At 38.4% G+C, this 20,873-nt stretch overlaps 2 protein-coding genes across 5 annotated transcripts in view; one reads left to right on the forward strand and one right to left on the reverse strand.

Moving 5' to 3' along the window:
• The window catches only part of LOC117301368 (proto-oncogene tyrosine-protein kinase ROS-like), a 37,197-nt gene extending 26,696 nt beyond the window's left edge, over positions 1-10,501 (forward strand). For all 3 annotated transcript variants that reach the window (XM_033785300.1, XM_033785301.1, XM_033785299.1), the window contains 13 exons: positions 476-499; positions 1,348-1,632; positions 1,938-2,081; positions 2,191-2,224; positions 2,862-2,929; positions 5,022-5,207; positions 5,821-5,931; positions 6,965-7,152; positions 7,267-7,389; positions 7,795-7,906; positions 8,740-8,836; positions 9,384-9,483; positions 9,977-10,501. In XM_033785300.1, coding sequence (XP_033641191.1) covers positions 476-499; positions 1,348-1,632; positions 1,938-2,081; positions 2,191-2,224; positions 2,862-2,929; positions 5,022-5,207; positions 5,821-5,931; positions 6,965-7,152; positions 7,267-7,389; positions 7,795-7,906; positions 8,740-8,836; positions 9,384-9,483; positions 9,977-10,054 — 1,550 coding nt within the window. In that variant the 3' untranslated portion in view covers positions 10,055-10,501. The remainder of the gene's footprint in view (positions 1-475; positions 500-1,347; positions 1,633-1,937; positions 2,082-2,190; positions 2,225-2,861; positions 2,930-5,021; positions 5,208-5,820; positions 5,932-6,964; positions 7,153-7,266; positions 7,390-7,794; positions 7,907-8,739; positions 8,837-9,383; positions 9,484-9,976) is intronic.
• Positions 10,502-14,174: 3,673 nt separating this feature from the next.
• LOC117301348 (tyrosine-protein kinase JAK1-like) overlaps positions 14,175-20,873 on the reverse strand; it is a 43,191-nt gene continuing 36,492 nt past the window's right edge. For both annotated transcript variants that reach the window (XM_033785271.1, XM_033785268.1), the window contains exon 21: positions 14,175-19,425. In XM_033785271.1, coding sequence (XP_033641162.1) covers position 19,425 — 1 coding nt within the window. In that variant the 3' untranslated portion in view covers positions 14,175-19,424. The remainder of the gene's footprint in view (positions 19,426-20,873) is intronic.

Here is a 20,873-nt window from a genome sequence, read left to right on the forward strand (position 1 = left end):
TTTTGATTATTTAAATAAGGCAGTGTACATATTTTTGGTTGTTACTCAAATTATTTATAAACATATAAACTTGGTAACTAGCAACGGAGAGCTGTTGGTAATTTAAAACAATGTGAGAAACAATTAAATCTGGCTCAAAATTATGAATCTTGTTCCAGATTCATAGATTTGCCCAGTCCCTCCTAGTCATCCTCCCAAACAGTCGAGTTGTGCCCTCTGCTGGGTGACTTATACAAAAGCAGCTTCGCCAATCAAGACTGATCACACTAAAAACACAAAAGCATGTTGATGTAAGCGTTATATCGTGTAGTTGCTATTCATCTTTAATTATTTGCATAAATATAAAACAGGAAATACATTCCTGTCTGTCATTTTTATAACCATAAGTGGTTAAACAATTTTGTATTGACTTTTTAACCATTAGTTTATGTCACTGATTTTTGTTTATATCAACATATGATCACGCATCATTTAGCTGGAGTTCCAACCTCGGATTCAGGTAAATTCTCACGTCATTATAATTGTATAAATGAATGAATAACAATATACTTTTGCAGCCAAAGTTAAAAGATTTAGTACAAAAAAAATCAAATGAAGAAAATTAGCTTTGTGAAAAAAAAACATTGACATATTTATTAATTTGAAACATCGGCCCTTTTTCACTCAAATCGGTTGCCTTAATTTTAATGCAGTAAATATTTTCGTTAACTTTTTTGATATAAAAGTCAAACTAATACTCTCAGGACAAAAAAAAACCCTTGATTGTATATTTCATTTGTAAGCAAGTGCCCTAGAGGACGCACTTTGTAAATGCTTCGTAAAAGAAATGGGAAGCATACAGGCCTGGTCCAGTTCGCTGGACTCAAGCTGTGCTTCTCTCAGCAGTGTGGGTTCGACACACCACCATAACACTAACTTGTCACCTTTAGCAAAGCACACAATTGCTTCGTAACAAATTTTGAAAGTATCATTGGGTACGTTCGAGAAGCTTCCCTGTGTCGACCCCACGGTGCTCATTCAGGTGAGCCCCCCCCCCCCCCCCCGGCAAGAGGTAGTCGAACGATCACTCGCTCTCTCTTGGTGACGTCATGCACCTCGGGCCAGCCCCGCGTGACCCGTTCCACAAGCAAGGCACTTGGGGCCGATACGGGTATTAAGCAATCTGCTCTAAGTTAAGCCATGGTTATGATACCCCTGCCTACATCCTTCTTAACTGATGTGAAGGGCTTCCCAAGGGGTGGGTGTCCCTAGAGGGCAAGCAGTTGATTTGGGTCAGTAGCCCTCACCTCGATGTTCATATGCCACCTTTAATAATTATTATTAATTTATTGTGTTTCCCCCCTTAAGGTTTCACCTTATTGTTTGACTCGAATGAGGGCACAGTGAAAATTGACGGATTGAATGCTAATAACGGCGAATGCATCCAACTGGAAGTTAAACGCGAAGGCATCTCGGGTTGGGCTTCTTGCGGAGACTGCATCGAAACTAACGGCACTTTTACGCTATCATATTGGTGTCTACAAACTCGAAAACGACGAGGGCGGGCTATCGGAGACGTGGAGATGGTGCGTGCAAAGCTTTGTCAATTGACCAGTCAGCTTTGTGGTGATTTCATTAACGTGATGGAGCCCGGTAAGTTTGCAGGCATGGACACCTCAGTTTAAATTGCCAAATGAAAAGTCTTCTCACTTGTTTGGGTGCGATCTCCTTTTTATATTCTTATAATTATAGTTGTGTCAGAATAACCATATAAAAATAAATAGTAGACTTGCGGGTACAAGTTGTACGGTTAGGGGTATACGGTGGGGTTAGGTTGCACCCATATTAAGATGACAGTTTTTATACTTAAGTTTAACCTTGACAGCCCCTGTCCATTTTGTAATCACTGTGATGTCTAAAGATTTAAAATAAATAAAACGTGTTGTCTTTTTGCACAGAAAACACTCCAGTGACAAACCCGCCCGTCTCGTTGACTAACGGTACCGCTGTTGGTGTAACCGTCGGGGTGGTTTCAATAGCTTTAATAGTAGTTTTCGCTCTTGGATTGTTTTTTTGGAGTAAAAAAAACAAAAATCGAAACGGTAAGTAACTTTACATTTCAGTAGTTAAATAAAATGCCAAACAGACACAAGTTGAAAATGAGTTTTAAATTGTACGTGTTGATTTATTTTACTTTCATTTTCATTTCAGGTCCAGCAGAGGAAATAAACTTGACAACGCAAAGGTAAACTTTCCTTTGGTTGTTTCCTCTTGTTTTGTGTCTGTTTATTACAATAAGTGACAATGGTAGATATAATATAATTATTTAAAACAACAAATAGTAATAATGATAATAATAATGATCTGAAATGATTACCCTATAAAATTACACCCGATTTCACGAAACGCAAACTAACGGGGAAAAAAAAGAGTTCTAATCGGCCTTTTAAAACCGGCAGGGTATTGGCGATTTATCGCACGGCCACGACCCTGCAAGGATATAAACGGCCGATTAAGAACGAGTCACTACTCACCCATTCATAAATACCATTTTGGTAAAAAGAACTCATGAAGTAGGAAACTCTGTAAAAACTGATGTGTTTCCGACGTCCTTGAGTTCTGTACGTGTGGTGCATCTTTATGAGACAGTTTTCGGATATTTACTTGTGCGTGTAGTAATGCATCCTCGTAATCATGCGCTAAAATGGCGCGGCGAGATCGACCCCCCCCCCCCCCCGGGGGAGTGAGGTTGTGGGCTAACCCGCACAGGATGAAACCGCACAATGCTATCCGAAAACAACCGGTTATAAACACCCCCACGTCCCACGTTAGCTGTTTACTTGATAAGATGCGTCACATTTTGTTTTTATTCTCTCGAGCAGAAAACACAAAGGGTTGGAGCAAAAACGATACGGGTTGGAAGGAACAGCTGAATATCAAGAAGTTGCAGGTATCTATAAAAATGTATAAACAATTATTCGGTGCTAAATTTCGTTTAAAAGGAACTTAATAAAGGCAGTGGACACTATTGGTAATTACTCCAAACAATTATAGCACAAAACCTTACTTGGTATTAAACAATTAATGGGGAGAGGTTGGTAGTATAAAACATTGTAAGAAACGGCCCCTCTGAAGTGGAGTACTTTTCGAGAAAGTAATTTTCCACGAATTTGATTTCGAGACCTCAGAGTTAGAATTTTAAGGTCTCGAAATCAAGCATCTGAAAGCACACAACTTCGTGTAACAATGGTGTTTTTCTTTCATTATTATCTCCCAACTTCGATGACCGATTGAGCTCAAACTTTCACAGGTTTGTTATTTAATGCATAGTACACCAAGTATGAAGACTGGTCTTTGACAATTACCAATAGTGTCCAGTGTCTTTAAAGGCCGACGATTTTGTTTTCATAGACAATGATATGCTCGCAAATGCTCATTGTTTACTAGTTCTTTCATAAACTTCAACAACATCAGAATAATGTTGGAAGATGACAACATCGTCTCCAAAGAATAGAAACTTCATTATTTAATAGTGTAACACAACAATGGGAGACCCTTGAACGCTAGGTGGCAGCAGACTTACCAGGTCGATTGTTAACATGGCTTTCTAGTCTGGTCCCCTGACCAAAGATTCCTTGACGTCACTTGTTAAAAATCTTAGGTCAGGTATCACCCACGGTTAAAAATAGAGCATGACGCAACTTGTCAGGGTCGGGGGTCATCTCCAGGGAAACCATAGCTGCACTGTATCGTACTAGATTCTCTTGATCGGCAATTAATGACAATCTAGTTCAACACGTATAATTTCGACAGCTAGTCACCAGATTTGCCCCATTTTTACCACTTTCACAAATCATGAAACTTAATCCTAAATCAATGTCTAATGAACACTCAAGTCAAAACACCTTTGAAAAAATATTTTTGAAAAAAATGACAAAAACTTACCAGATCCCGGAGCGATTTCACAGGTTTATATATTGTGAACTTGTCACATCGCTTTGTGAACGCTTTATTTAGGCACAACGCCTGCATTGTTGGCAATAACTGGCATACAAACTCCTGGATCTACGGCCGACAGGACTGACATTACGAGTCCGTACCGAACATCAACGATACTGTCCGAATGTTGACGACAACACGTTCGGAACATTTCGGATAACTTCGAAAGAGGAGGAATTCCTCCTTTTTGGTCACGTGGGTTTGGGTGATACCGGACCCTAAATTCGACAGAGCCTAGTCGGAGATTTTTGGGTCTGGGAACTAGACTAATGGCTTTCATGGTTCTGCTGGAGATTTGCAGTTAAAACCGACATAAAAGTTGTATATCAGCCAGCACCAGTCTTTACCTCTGCGGATATCAGGGGCCAAGTTTATAGAGGCGCACGTTAGGTCGACACTATAGGTAATTATTGTCAGAGATCAGTCTTCTCACTTGGTGTATCTCAACATATTTATGCACAAAATAACAAACCTGTAAAAACTTTGTCTCAATGGGAGACTTTTGGGACGCTTGGTGGCAGCAGACTTACCATGTAAAATCCATTGTTCTCGGTCATGTGCGCACGCTCAGAACTACGTAAACAATGGAAATTACCTGGTAAGTCTGCTGCCACCCGTCCCAAAGTCTCCCATTGGTCGTCGAAGTTGCGAGAGAATAATGCAAGAATGTTTTATACTATCAACAGCTCTCCACTGTTCGTTTACGCAAGTAAAATTTTATACTAAGAATAATTTTGAGTATTTACGAATAGTGTCGGGCGTCCAGTGCCTTTAACAAGTTAGGCACATCTAGCTCTGTACCGTTGCCTTTGGTTTAGCAGCACACCCGACTTGAACCAAGTCTACACGACCCTAAAGACATTCGGTGTGGTCATCTTGATTTTACTCCCTTCCAACTCATTTTAACCAAACTGGGGCTGGACGAAATAATAGTCTGGTGCCATGCGCAATGCATGTTAGTACACATTACTGTTATTGGAAACATGGAACATTACAAAATGGTGACAGCGTGATATAGGTCTATTGTTTATGTTTTTCTTCAGACATTGTTGAACCAACAGACAGGACATACGCGAACGTCTTATTCAAGGACAAGGCTTTCCCGCGTGACATGCTGAAGATTATAAAGGAGCTTGGACACGGTGCCTTTGGTGAGGTGTTTCTGGCTGAAGCAACAGGAATCCTTAAGAAGTCGAAAGTGACATTAGTCGCTGTCAAGACACTCAAAGGTGCGTAGCGAATAAGCAACCTCCAAACTTGTAACGTTTTTTATACATGAATAAGTTACTACTAAACTAGTCGAAGTTAAGTACGAGTTTCAAGTATGGCAAACAAAAGTCTGTGATTCCTTTCCCGTCACATTATGTGAAAGCTTGCATTTTTCGCAATCCCGCAATATTAACTTGACGCGTGAACATCGCGTGAACAATTTTATTGTGAAATGTTTACCTTCAAGATTGTAATTTTCGGCATTGCATTCAAAGACCCTGTCGAAATACTTTCATACAAAGTCGTGAGGAACGTCAATGTCATAATAATTCTACAAAATAATTCAATCTATATTTAGTTTGCGGTAACACCGCGGTAACACCGTTCTTTTGAGATTTGTCTTGATATACAGTAACAATCCAATACCGCAGAATAGATATTCGGAATACATCCGTTCTGAAAAGAACTGTCCTGCTTTTTATATACCTACAAAATGGAGGTAGGAGTGTGCTCTTAATAATTGGTCTCAACGTTTCGACTAGCTTACTCTAGTTTGAGAGATATTGACCCATTTCAGTGTAGGGTCAGTCACTACTGAGCAATCAAGTTATTTTTTTTTTTTTTTTTTTGTAGAGGGCGCAAGTCAAAGCGACAAAGATGATTTGTTGCGAGAGCTGGATCTGATGAAGAAGTTGCCTGATCACAAAAACGTTGTCAGACTTATGGGATTCTCAGTCGAACAAGGTACAACTGTCAGTTTTTCTTTTAATGATTGTTTTTTTAGGAAGTCGTTTTTACCACTTAAAGCCATTGGACCCTTTCGGTACAGAAAACAAAAAAAAGTTCACAGATTTACAAATAATTTACAGGGTTTACAGAAGTAAATGGTGAAAGACTTCTCTTGAAAAATTAGTCCATGAAATGCTTTACTTTTTGAGAAAACGGTAAAACAATATAAATTCTCGTTAGCGAGAATTACGGATTTGTTATAAACACATGTCATGACACGGCGAAACGCGCAAAAAACAGGAGTGGGTTTTCCCGTTATTTTCTCCCGACTCCGATGTCCGATTGAGCCTAAATTTTCACAGGAGTGTTATTTTATATATAAGTTGTTATACACGAAGTGTGGGACTTGGCCAATACTGTTTACCGAAAGTGTATAATGGCTTTAAAGGAAACGTGGTATAATACGTTTGGTAGTCTCTCTTTTAGTCAATGGAAATAATATAACTTTTTGGATAGAAGCCTATCACAGCGGCGTATACTAAAACATTTTGAGAAATATTTCACTTCAAAGTACTGCGGTTCTCAAAAATAAATATATAAGTGCACTCTTTTGATAATGTGTTGTTAATTGTGAAGTTTGACATTTTCTGCATTGTTATAACGCACATTTCTGCCGTTTCTTTTCAGTATTTCTTCCTCTGCTTAAAGTTTGAAACTATCGCAGATACTTCACCTCTAAAAAATATTAAGGTTTCGAACACTTTTTTTACATTCTTAGGCCGTGTCAACCCTAGCAGACGCGCTGATCTAGCCGTACTGTAGCCGAAGTCGCCGTTTCGGACACGGCCTAAAGCCCGGTTCATACTTCCTGCGAATGCTTCGTGCGATGCGAATTCCATTGCGTCACAAAGGGAAATGGAGCGCGTACCGATTGTTGCGTCACCAAAATTCGCTTCGCATTCGCATTCGCAGGAAGTATGAACCGGGCTTTAGAAGCCTTTGTGAATGTAAATGAAATACTTTTCATTGCATATTTTTACCCTTCCAGATCCTCTGTACATTATAGTTGAGTACCTGTCCAAAGGTAATCTGAAGGATTTAATGAAAGACAGTCGCGTTAAAGGAACGAGGGTCTATGGTAACCTACATGGTGCTAGTAAGTCACTGTCATCCGGGGACCTCATGAAGTTTGCTAATGACGTAGCAGATGGTATGCACTACATATCATCGCAGAAGGTACGTGTACATGCAAGGGTACCCGTGATTTTTTTTCCCCATTTTTTTCTTCTTGGCATTTCCAAGTTTAATGGACAATTCTCTAGGATTTACTTTTGTTTTGTTTTGTCGCAGTGTATCCATAGAGACCTTGCTGCCCGCAATGTTCTGGTTGCTGAAGACATGACTTGCAAGGTGTCTGATTTCGGACTCGCTCGAGATGTGATTGACAATAGAGTATACGAAAGAAAATCAGAGGTAAGTTGACTAAACAGTGGAGTCATGACACGCGTTTGTATCATCACCTTAGTAAAACTACACTTGAGAAGTGTTCTTATTTTAGCATTATTTCAAATCTGCTGCCACCTTGCGTCCAGAAAATTACCATTTAGTTTCGGTAATCGAAGGACGGAATGGCAAATCGAAAAGCTTTTTTTTTTTAATGAAATAAAAATATGACCTACAAATGTTTGTAGGGCCTATAATTAATGTTTGTAGCTTATCCCTACATAATTGGGTCTTAGAATTCATAACTTCAATATTACTTTCTGTAAAAATGTATATACTAAGCGCCTTGAGTACCCTGTTGGTAGATACGTGCGCTATTTAAGACTTCTTTATTACTATTTTTTATTATCTTTTCAATGTGATGATTGTTGCCAGGGACGACTGCCTCTACGATGGATGGCGTTGGAGTCTATACTGGATGAGATGTACACAACAAAGAGTGACGTATGGTCATTTGGTGTACTATTATGGGAAATCGTTACACTTGGTGAGTTCTGCCTGAAAATACTTTTCTGGCGTGCCTAGCGGTGAAATGTTTAATTTGGGGTTAGGGTTAGGGTTGGGGCTGGGGGCTAGGGCTAGGGAAGTGTCGTGGCCGAGCGGTGAAGAGCACCGGCCCATGGTGTTTCTGATGAGCGAAGTGTGGGTTCGAGTCTCAGTCGTGACACTTTACCATGATGCTTCGTCTTTCGGATGGGACGCAAATCCATTGGTCACGTGTGTTGTGTAATAACAGACGTAAAGGAGCCAAGTGCAGTATCGAAAAGAGAAGGGGTCCCCCCCCCGGTGTGTCTGGTCTGCATGGCTGCATATTGCGCCACATCACCTTGTAAACCAATACATTTTGCAAAGCCATAACATCCATTGTAAGACAAATTGTCAGTGTCACCATAGTGATTTGTATTGTGACATCCCACTTTTACTAAGCAACTACGATTGATTTTCAGACGGCCGATCGATCTCAAACTTCTACGGGTTTGTCAGTTTATGTATATGGTGGATTACATAAAGTGCTTACACTGCCAGCACTATTTTGTTAGCAAAAACCAATTCTGTAATGTTACTTTAAGGATGACAGTTGTTATACTTTTGAATAGCCTTGAAAAAGCTCCTGTCCTAACTTGTAATCATTGTGTTTACGTCTGAAGATTTAAAATAATAAAATATTACTGACCCAGAATGAAACACTAAATCAGAGGCAATTCCGACCTAGGATTCTTGAGGGGTGTAAAGGAAGCAAAACTTCTCTATACAATAAGACATTAACAATCTATTTTTGCTGAGTCACTATTTATTCTCATTTCAATTGTATACACACAGGTGCGCGCCCATATCCTACAATGAGTGCTAAACTGATGCTAAAGCAACTTCGTATTGGGTTCCGTATGCCCCAACCAACACACTGCCAAGAGGAACTGTAAGTTACCTATAAATTTACTGTAAGTGGTATACCAAGATCTGGTACATTGAATCCACTGTCATTGATCTGAGTTGAGTCACTTATCTGGGTCAGTCTGCCCTGGGATCGGCACATTATGCGCCGCGCACAACTTTTAGCCAATGAAAGGTCTTCATCATAGATTTATTAGTCTTCATTCACATCAATGAGGGCGCTATTTGGGTCTTGTGACGTCACATGCAAGGGGACTGTAGGTTTACGTTCATTTCAGTACAATGGATTTGTAATGATGTCTTTATATATGATTCGAGGCATTGCATGGTGAGGTATCTCTGGTTTGCGGTAACACCATGTGTGTATCTACTTGCCAGGTCGAGTTTTTTCTTTAGAGAACTGTCTTTCGTTATTCTACTACCGTGGAGTCTTTACTTGTAAACCGAAAGGGAAACTGACTGTGTACAGCTTTTTAAAAATGATTTGGGGTTGAACAAAGACAAATATTGACTACTTGAGTGGGACTCGAACCAACGACCTCCGGATTAACATTTACTTGGATGTTGTTTAGGTATGAGATGATGCTAAAATGCTGGGAGGAGGAGCCAGACAGACGACCAACGTTTGAAAGAATTGCAGACGAGCTTCGACAAATGAGAGAATTGGACAAGGTGAGTGTCTGTAGAATGTTTGTCAGTTAAAGGCACTAGACAGTCACTATTGGCAATTACTAAACGTTATTGTTAGGGTGGTGAAGCTAAGAAACTGACTGTGGTAACGAGCAATGGAGAGCTGTTGATAGTATAAACATTGTGAGAAACGGCTCCCTCTGAAGTAACGTAGTTTTTTTTTAAACAAAGTAACTTCTCAATATTGAATTGAATTCAACACCTCAGACGAACGGCTGTGCCATTTTTCAGAAGAAAACAAAATCGTCTGAGAATGTTTAAAATGTATCTTTTTTGTTTTTGTTAAAAACAAACAACAATAAACCAAAGGAGGCGACGGGGACGATGAACGTTTTTTTTCTTTCTTTTTATTGTTGTTGTTGTTGTTGTTGTTGTTGTTTTTTTTTTTTTTTTTTTTTGGGGGGGGGGCTAACATAGCTCGGTACATGACCTGTATCAATTATCATTGTGTTTTTTGTGTTTTTTATCCCTACAGGATTACATAGTAATAAACGCCTACGAGGAAACCATCTATGCGGTCACCATACCTGATGGCGAGCAGGAAAAATGTTAGTCCATTCGGTCCGCCTTGTGTGCCGGACCGCGTCGGCCCTGGCCAGTTGGTGGGGAATGGAGCTCCGCGGGCCCCCATGAGCGCGCTCTGACCTTCTGAACGCCCCAAACTCTGTACTTTGACATACTCCGGAATAGTTCACGCAACCCCAACGTAAGGCCACCCCTACCCCTAGTTTCATATTTCTATATAAAATTTGTATATACATTTTGTAATCTGGTGGAAAGGGCCTTTTTATTTACCTAAATCTTGAAGTTCATACTTTGATTAAAGGGGTATAATTGGTATACCTTTGAGGGTAGAGGTTGAAAAGCCTTGTGAATGACATGGCAGCCTGTGGCTGTATACTCCCCAATGAGATAACCATTGGTACTTTTGGTTGATAAGCAGTTTGCAACAGCTTATTCTATTTTCTCATTTAAAACAATCGAATGGTTTCTAAAACAGGGAAGATACACGTTTGGTAATTACTCAAAACAAATATTAACTTAAAAACTGACTTGGTAACGAGCATTTGAGAGCTGTTAGTATAAAACATTGTAGGAAACGACTCCCTCTGAAGCAACGTAGTTTTTGAGAAAAAAAGTAATCTCACTAAAATAATAAAAGACTTCTAGCTAGAAGTATTTTATTCCTATCTGAAAGCAAAGTGTGTTTTTTTCTTTCATCATTTTCTCGCAACTTCGATGACCGATTGAGCGCAAATTTTTACAGGCTTATTATTTTATGCTTATGATGGGATACACCAAGTGAGAACACTGGTCTTGGACGATAACCAAACGTGTACAGTACCTTTAAATATTATCAACTTGGCTATTCATATTTTTTCAAAGCAAGTCCCAAGATATGAGTTGTAAATAACATCACATTATTCTAGAATAACTAGCATACTGTTACCATTAAAGGAACACGTTGCCTTGGATCGGACGAGTTGGTCTATGAAAAGCGTTTGAAACCGTTTGTTATGAAATGCATATGGTGAGAAAGATGTTTTAAAAGTAGAATATAATGATCCACACAAGGATCAATCAAAATTGCACGGCTTTCCTTTTACGTCGCGAACTAACACGGTCGGCCATTTATGGGAGTCAAAGTTTTGACTCCCATAAATGGCCGACCGTGTTTGTCGACGAGGTAATACGAAAACCACGCAACTTCGAGGCATATTTGTGTAGATCATTGTATTCTACTTTTACAACATCTTTCTAACAATATCAATTTTATAACAAACGGTTACAGGACGCTTTTCAAAGACCAACTCGACCGATCCAAGGCAACGTGTTCCTTTAATACGAAATGGATTTGCAGTTGTTTAAGTTATGTTTTGAACGTTATTTGAAAAATTGAAACGTGGCTGTTAAATTCAGGTAAATTTCGAGTTTTTAGCGCACAGTATTTTTGGTTTATCTTGCCCTATGTTATGTATATAATTATAAACAACTTATATTTTTTTGCAACCACCTTTGTATAGTTTAGGAGATAAATACTTTATGCATAAACGAACAATTTTTAAATTTGTATGATTTAGAGTTGGAGTGAATATTGAACATTGTAAAGAAATTATAGGTAACATATAATTACAAAGAAGGAAGGATACCTAGGATATAATAAATTGTTATTTTGTTTGATTTTAATGTTTTATGCAAAAAGCAGAACAAAAGTTGTAATTTTATAATAATATATTGTTGAACTGAAATTGTGGCATTTCTAAAAAGGTAATACTTTTGCAGTGGTTTATGTTATGTGTTGAACTCTATTTGAAACTCTATTTGTACAATTTAAACGTGGCTGTAATATTAAGGTAAATTTCTAGTTTTTAGCGCGCAGTATTATTTGTTTATCCCGCCCTATGTTATGTATAATATGTACAATGGGAGACTTTGGGGCGCAAGGTGGCAGCAGACTTACCAGGTAAATTTACATTGTTGACGTAGTTCTGACCTTGCGCACGTAACTGAGAACGATAGATTTTACCTGGTAAGTCTGCTGTCACCAAGCGTCCCAAAAGTCGCACATTATAAACAACTTGTATTTTTGACAACCACCTATAGTTTAGGAGATTAAAGTTTTATGCATAAACAAAAACAAGTTAAATTTGTATGATTTAATGTTGGACTGAATATTGAGGGAAAATGCCTATGATATATTTGATTTTAATATATTGTTTGATTTTAATGTTTTATGCAGAACAAAAGAGTTGTAGTTTTATTAATTACTAAAGACAGTGGACACTATTGTTAAATGTCAAAGACTAGCCTTCACAGTTGGTGTATCTCAACATATGCATAAAAAAAAAACTGTGAAAATTTGAGCTCAATCGGTCATCGACCCTTGTCACACGAAGTTGTGTGCGTTTAGATGGTTGATTTCGAGACCTCAAGTTCTAAATCTAAAGTCTAGACATCAAATTCGTGGAAAATTACTTCTTTCTCGAAAACTACGGCACTTCAGAGGGAGCCGTTTCTCACGATGTGTTATACCATCAACCTCTCCCCATTACTCGTCACCAAGAAAGGTTTTATGCTAACAATTATTTTGAGTAATTACCAATAGTGTCCACTGCCTTTAATGTTGGACTGAATATTGAGGGAGAATGCCTATGATATATTTTGTTTGATTTTAATGTTTTATGCAAAAGTATGTTTTATGCAATTAGTATGTTGTTAGTAATAATTCTTTGATCTACAATACTGTTAATTGAAATTTCATATTTCCAACTGTATCATAGGTCTACTAGCTTATGAATTTCGAAACAGCTCCTGATAACGTATATTTTGTTGGTTATGACAACAGAGACAAAAAATTAATAAGCTAACAAAAGTTAGTCTTTCAGTCAATGACTTTTACTGAAGTTAGATTATTTTTTTGAATTTACTTCTCCAAAAGCAAATTGTTGTAGCGCACTTCAAAGCATGGAAAGGAGTCTTTAGAACTTTTATACAAAATGTAGATAGAGTAGCAGATTATCTTATATAGGAAGATTGTTCCATATCATTGGCCCAGCTACACCGACAGCCTTTTGACATAGACATTTGTCTGCACGGGGAACATTCATTTTAGCTTATAGAGGATCGTTTTAATTTCACTACCGCGGAGTGAGTTCTTTATTCGTCTCAACGTTTTGACTGTAGCTTGCTCTAGTCATCGCCAGGAGACTGAAGAGATATAAGAGAAGTTGCCCATCATATTAGTCCATGGGCCAGACCAGATTATTGGTTCCACCCTAGGTGGCAAACCATTAAGGGTGCCAAATGCTTTGAAGGATCAACCTAAGTACAAAAACATCTGATAGCATCTCCAAATGAGTAGCTTAGTCTGTTTTTCTTAGTTTTGTGTTTTGTCATTTTATGATAATTAATGATACATTGCATTATATTATGACCATCAGTGGCAATAAAATAAAGACAGGCAGCTGGTAAACAATCAATCCAATGCCAGGAGTGATTTTGGGGGTAAATTTAGTTTCCGATAATTAGTGTGTACATTCAAAGTATAGAGTAATTAACTTGTAATGTTTAAAAAAAATACCCGAGCCATACAGTGTCACTTTAGCCCCGAGAGTGTTGCAATAAAAAAGTGTGTCAAGGTATGATAAAAACTTAAGTGTATAATAATATTATTGACTATTAGTGTGGAATGATAAACTATTATGATATGCCAGTTTGCATTATTATTATGGCGAGTGCATGCGCAGTTAACTACACAAACTGTAGCTTGAACTATGACGTCACACTTCGTGGCTCGTGAGCTACACCAGACACATTCCTTGAGCGGATGTCCGGATCCGTACAAAAATGTACCTTTGATCTCTCATCCCTTTCACATTGAGATTTACAGTAAAAACCAACGCAGGCCTACAACACTACACATGTACGAGTTGAAAACCAACGGTTGAAACCAACGGTTCTTTTCAGAAGCCCCCCAACTCATATGGCGTTACCGCAAACCTTTTCATATGATCGTTTTTCCACCATGCACAAAATTTAAATCCTACTTATCACACATGTACATGGCAGTGTACAATAATACGGGTAGACTTGTCTAGTCTCCTATGTCCCCACGGATCGGGACGATTAAAGTAAAACGCAGTGAATTAATTTCAGATAGAAAAGTCAACTCGTCATAAGCCTTGTCTCTGTAATGGATTTCTTTTATTTTGACACTTACATAGACACAATAAAGACTATGTTATATTACTTAATAATTACATCACAAAACATCTGTACACGTACGTAATAGTCATTTTAATCCTCGTGAACAACAATGTATGGATTTTGAGAGCGACAAAAAAATGGTAGTATAGACAAAAAAGTGTAGCTTCAGACGTGTTACGTGGTGAAAAAAGGAGTAACCTTAAATGTCAATGGACCCTCTCGCGTATGACGTCACACCCTAAAACAGCGCCCCCACTGAGAGAAAAGAAGGCAGCCCATTGGACGAAAAACTGTTCTTGTGACGTCATAAGGGGTGTTTTGAGTTCACCGTTCTTGAAAGAGAGAGTGAACCAGCACTTAGTTTAATGGTTAGATTTTATAATACAAAGCGCTGGTGTGTGTTTTAACTTGAAAACAAGAAGGTGCTATCACAAGTGCAAGAACTAATGATAGCGTAATGTAATATCTAATGACTTTCAAAAAACAAACAAATTGTTTAAAAAGCCTTCACCCTTGTTCTTTCGTGCAGCATTTCTTCCATGTACTTTAATTCCGTGTTTTCTGTAGTCCCTTGTATAAAGTTACTGGAAAATAATCTATCTTGTTTTCCATGATTAATACTATATATACTATGTAAATGAGATAAATCTGGATATAAAATACACTTTTCATTATCAATTAATTAATTTAATTCTTATTTACACAAAAGACATTCAAGGCACTCCATATACTGTGCACACTCGAACCGAGGGCACGCACCATTATGTTTCACCTATTACAAATGACCCGAAGATCTCTCTTTCCAAAATCGAAAGTCAATATGGGAACAACCACACTATACAGATGACGTCATCCCCAACTGCACATGGACGGAAAGGTGAATGGTGGTACATCTGCCAAAACGTCTGGTGATTTTAATCCAAGTTTTATTAGCGCCATTTGATGTGTTGGGCTCTATTTTACAAAGCACTATAAGATTTATCCTTGGATGAGAGTTCATGCAAGTCGCCGGACACACAAGGCCTGAAAGCCACATCATGATGTGGACTACTATTTTTCCAGCCGTCGATTTCACCAAACTCTTCTTAAAATACGATTAGTCTTAGGACGACTTAAGTACATGAAGGGCGCTTTGAACCCATCCTTTAAGTTTAACCGTTTACAGTCGTCCTAACTAAAATCATAGCGGTTCGTGAAATCGGCTTCAGGGGCCGTTATCACCAACTTCTGGGGCTGAAACAGAGTTACCCAATGTACAGTCCATACGATAGGCTTGGGTATCATCAATCAGAAGCATGGCTGGTAGCACAGAAAGCACCATCTCCCAAGTGACATCACACTTTGCTGAGCAGATGAGACAGATTTGAACTTTAGAAATAGTCCCATGTACCCGTGCGTTTACGTTTAGTTGTCTAACCTTGTCAAAGTCCGTTTGTTACAATGTTGTTTTGATTTTTGTTCCCAACACATTGATACAAAAGTTGATAAACTTGTCCGGTATTGAGCTTTCAATATCAAGTAAAATACTTCATCACATTAACCAGCAAAATTATTCAGTGAATACATAATTTGACAAGAAAACAAAACATACTGCACATTCCAAGTTCATCGAGTTCACTGGACCACATCGAGTAAACAAAATCATTCAATTTAAAAACAAATTTATCATATATTGCCAATAAAAAGGACTTAAAAGGCACACCATGCCTTGGATCAGATTTGGATTTCAAACGCTTTTTAAAGACCAACTCGACCGCCAAGGCAACGTGTTCCTTAAAAGCTAGCCAAGAACCCACTGAACAGAATAGATGAGACTTAAGACAAAAACCTAAGAGAACTAGTCCAGGGAAAAGCCACACAGTAACATAGGGACGGAAAATCTATCCACAAAGTACCCCCAGGGGATTCGAACCACAGCCCTAGAGGTGGAAGGTTGCCAATAAAAAGGACTTTAAAGCAAGCCAAAAACGGTTGAACCCACTGAAGAGAAGACAAGAAAAGAAGTACGAGACTTGGGTTGGAAGGCCTAAGACAATTCTACCAGGGAAAACCCACACAAAAACATAGAGACTGAAAACCTATCCACAAAGTACCCCCAGGGGATTCAAATCACAGTCCTAGAGGTGAACGGTTGCAAATAAAAAGACTTCAAAGCAAGCCAAGAACCCACTGAACAGAAGACAAGAAAAGAAGTACGAGACTTGGGTTGGAAGGCATGAGAGAATTCTACCAGGGAAAACCCACACAAAAACATAGAGACTGAAAACCTATCCACAAAGTACCCCCATGGGTTTCGAACCACAGTCCTAGATGTGGAAGGTTTCCGACTTTAAAGCAAGCCAAGAACGGTTGAACCCACTGAAGAGAAGACAAGAAAGGAAGTATGAAACTTGGGTTGGAAAACCTAAGAGAATTATACCAGGGAAAAGCCAGACATTAAAATAGGGACTGAAAACCCACAAAGTACCCCAGGGGATTCGAACCACAGTCCCACAGGTGGAAGGTGAGGAAAGAAACCACTACACCAACCTGATCGACTAATGGCAAGTACAAAAGTCTAATACTGTAGTTAGCACTAAAACAAATCAAAAATAAACTTTACAATGTCATCATCCTTTAGTATTATTTATCTCATGATCTGAACAAGTTGGATGGCACTTCCAGAACTCCTTACATTACAGACCAAATGAGAGTCAAACAATATGTTACCACATTTCTGCTCTAAACAATAAACAAAAATACTTATTTGTTTATTTTATAGACGTTTGTTTGGTTATATATGTATATATGTAAATGGAAAGAGAGAACGTGCTATTTACATTAATATATACAATGTAGGTGACATTTTATTATAACTTTCCAAAGCATGGTTTTTAGGTTGGTCTTGGGGTTGACACTTCATGGAGGCAACTGAGCAAATTGCCCCCATGCCCTTGGTCAGTCATTGCCTTGGTGCCCCCTGAATTATTCCTCTCCATAAAGAGGAGCAGGGGGGACTATTATATAAGAACAGAAAATGATGTACATGTACATCATGTTTCAAAAGTCTAAGGTTTGATACTTCATCATGTTCATGGTGGCAAAGGAGACAATTGCCCCCATGCCCTTGGTCAGTCTTTGACTTGGTGCCCCTTACAATATTCCAGTCCTTATAGAGGGGCACCATTGCAAGGGAAAGGGGGGACTAATTAAAAATAGAAATATATAAACGTGTACATGCATGTTTCAAAAGGACAAGGTTTGATACTTCATGGTGGCAAAGGAGACAATTGCCCCCCATGCCCTAGTCAGTTATCACCTTGGTGTCGGCCCCATTAAAATATTCCAGTCCTTATAAATAGAGGTGCACCTGTTTCAAAACAGAAAATTATGTCCATGCATGTTTCAAAAGTGCATGGTTTCAAACTCAATGGGGGCAAAGGAGACAATTGCCCCCATGCCCCTGGTCAGTCATTGCCTTTGGGCCCCTTAGAAACATTCCAGTCCTTATAGATCTCTATACAAGGGGGGGGGGGGCTATTCAAACAGTAAATGATGTCCACGCTCGTTTCAAAACTTCAAGGTTGGATACTTCATGGGGGCAAATGAGAAAATTGCCCACATACCCTAGTCAGTCATTGTCTTGGTGCCCCTTTAAAATATTCCAGTAGAACTTAACAAATCCCTTCTTGAGGTGCACATTTGTTAATAAATTATGGCAAAACAGAAAAATTAATCCATTCCCATGCATGTTTAAAAAGAAGGTATACTGTCTGATAGTTTGTGGGGCAGCGCAGACGATTGCCCCCATGCCCCCTGGTCATTGCCTTAGTGCCTTATTTAGAATTCCCTTAGTGTGGTGCACCTTACCTAAGAAAAAAAGGACAACAAGTAATCCATTTAAACGCATGTTTCAAAAGTATGTGTAGTGTCTGATACATGTATTTCATAGGGGGCAAAGGAGAAAATTCATTGCCCTAATGCCCTTTGTCAGTGCCCTAGTGCCCCAATGATTATGTCCCATAAGATATGTACAAATCCCTTATAGAGGAGAACCTTACCACAGGAAAACTGTCTTGCCCTTGCAAGAACAAAGTGTTTAACCAGACTCAGACACTACATCAGGTTAAAACTCAAGGCAACACAAAGTCTTATCGTTGTTACACCATTTTCATTTTACAAAATGTACAAATGTTAGACGTCGATTAAGTAGTTAACATCAATGCGCCAAATTGCACTGATAAGTACACTATAAATAAACTGACCCACGCAGTAAAACAAGCATCTACAGCTTGACAAACAAAGAGGACATTTTCAGCCAAAGCAAGACTTTGTTCCGCGTTTCTCAACATTCAACGACAGAGCCAGACTAAATAAAGAAAAATCAGCTGAAAAAAGCATGCCTTCTAAATGAAGACATTTGTATTTTGAAGGTTAAACCATTATGATACTACATGTTATTACCACTTTGAACCAAACAATACAACTAGCACATCTTTGAAAACACGTTGGGACAAGACGCTTTCCCTACAAGCACAATGATCATCTGGAAAGACATATTCAAGGTCGCTGGACTTTTTCCCGACACAAAGTTTGCGCGCAAAGCAAGCAGGCGACCAAGTCTCGAGGTGGTGTAGGATAGCTCGCACCCTCACAACGCAGTGTATGCGTACAGGCCTCGTACAAGTTAGGCTCAAATGTTGACTTTAAGTCTGATAAAAACCCCAAGTATACCCCAAATGAGGTCATAAATCTTCTCTTAAACAGGCCTGCTAACTTCACAGAGGCAACAGCGGTGATTGCCTCCGTAACCACAGGTCAATGCCTCGGTACCCTTGCAAAGCCCCAGTAAAAATTAACAATTTCCTATAGGGTGCCCTTTACCAAGCAGAAAATGCCTTGGTGCCCTTCCCCCTTCAAAAATGAAGCGTACTGGCCTGTGCGTACGCAATGCACAATACGCGCAATACATGTACATACGTTGTTATTCTCTCATTTTGCTCCACACACCTGGAATGCACTCTCCATCTCAATCAGGAATTCCGACTCTCTTTGAACATTTAAGAATGGTATCAAACATTATCTGTACCTATCTAATGCGCTGCGTTCTTGACGTAGTGGTGCTATACAAATGCCCTTAATGTATGTATGTACGTATGTTATTTACAAATTGTAGATTCTGTATACCATTGACAGCCTGTTCTGCTTCTGATGCTTGAAGGGCAACCGTGCCAGGTTCTAAGATCAAAAGAGAATGACAAAAAAAGCGTTAATTTGAAAATTATTACACGGCAAATGGGAGACTTTGTGACACTTGGTGGCAGCAGACTTTGCAAGTAACTTAGTTATTCTCAAAAATATTGGAATGCTTAGAACTACGTGATAATGTAAAGTTTTCTAGGCCCAAATTCATGGCTCTGCTATCTACTTATGCGCTATCTGCTTCTGTAATCGAAGAATGGGCAGTAACGTGATGCACCAACGCGCACACGCAAACATTTCCTGCTTTACCTGTGAAATACGCCTGACTTACACAATGTACACTATGCGTGAAATTTCTTGCTTTTTAAGCCAAGGTTCTTTGCTGAGCCATAAGTTTGGGCCCTGGTATTTCTGCTGGCACCTAGCAATCCACACTTTCCCATTCAATTTCAGAAACATTTTAAGGCACTATTCTTGCACTAACTGCAAGCCATTAAATAATTCTAGGGTTCTAGGCCTAGTTTTTAAGAAGACAATGCAAAGTTATTGAGACATAATGTGTTCAGGCACTAAAAACACTAAGTGTTCAAAATAAAACAATACAAAGAAATACAATAAAATAAAAAATAAAAAAACCTTTTAAATAGAATGAAACAGCCTACCCCATCAAAAGACAAGTTCATATTATTAAAAGTATATTCGAAGTACACAATAATATCAACAATAATCTAAATAATTTCTTTTGCACCCTCTCCTTCCATAAAAATTACATTAAAATACAACAATGCCAATGCAACAATATCTACAAATAAATGCAATGTACACAATAACAATAGCAATAGTTCATATCATTTCATGTGCTCTCTTTCCATCCAAGGATTTTCAAAAGCACAAAATGAATTTTAAAATTCCATAAAATTGCATTGAAATACAAAAATGCGATTGCAACAATACCTACAAATAAATGCAATGTACACAATAACAAATGCAATCATTCATATCATATCATCTGTGCTCCATCCAAAGAATTTCAAAAGCACAAAATTACATTAAAACATTCAATGAAAATTACATCAAAATAGAAAAATGCAATGAAATGGCACCTATAATAAATGCAATATACAAGACAAGTTAAATACACTTTATGCAGCATCAATAATACACATTCAAAGAAAAGCAAATGAGTAACAGACACCCTCACCCCTGACAAAGGGATAAGAATCAATTACAAAATGTCATCAACATACAAAAATGAAATGCAATAGAGCCTATACATATAAATAAATGCAATGTAAAAAACAAGTTATAAAAAACAAAACACACACGTTAAGAAATAATAATATACACAGTCAAATATACAACAAGGGAGTAAAACCAGGCAATGCACACGATACAGATGTGGTTACAAAATATACATGTATGCATTTTTAAATAAGTGAATAAATCATAGATTGATGATTAAACTGAATCAATCTCGAAGCAAA

The sequence above is a fragment of the Asterias rubens genome, chromosome 17, assembly GCF_902459465.1.
Source record: "Asterias rubens chromosome 17, eAstRub1.3, whole genome shotgun sequence".
In the NCBI taxonomy this organism is placed as follows: Eukaryota; Metazoa; Echinodermata; class Asteroidea; order Forcipulatida; family Asteriidae; genus Asterias; species Asterias rubens.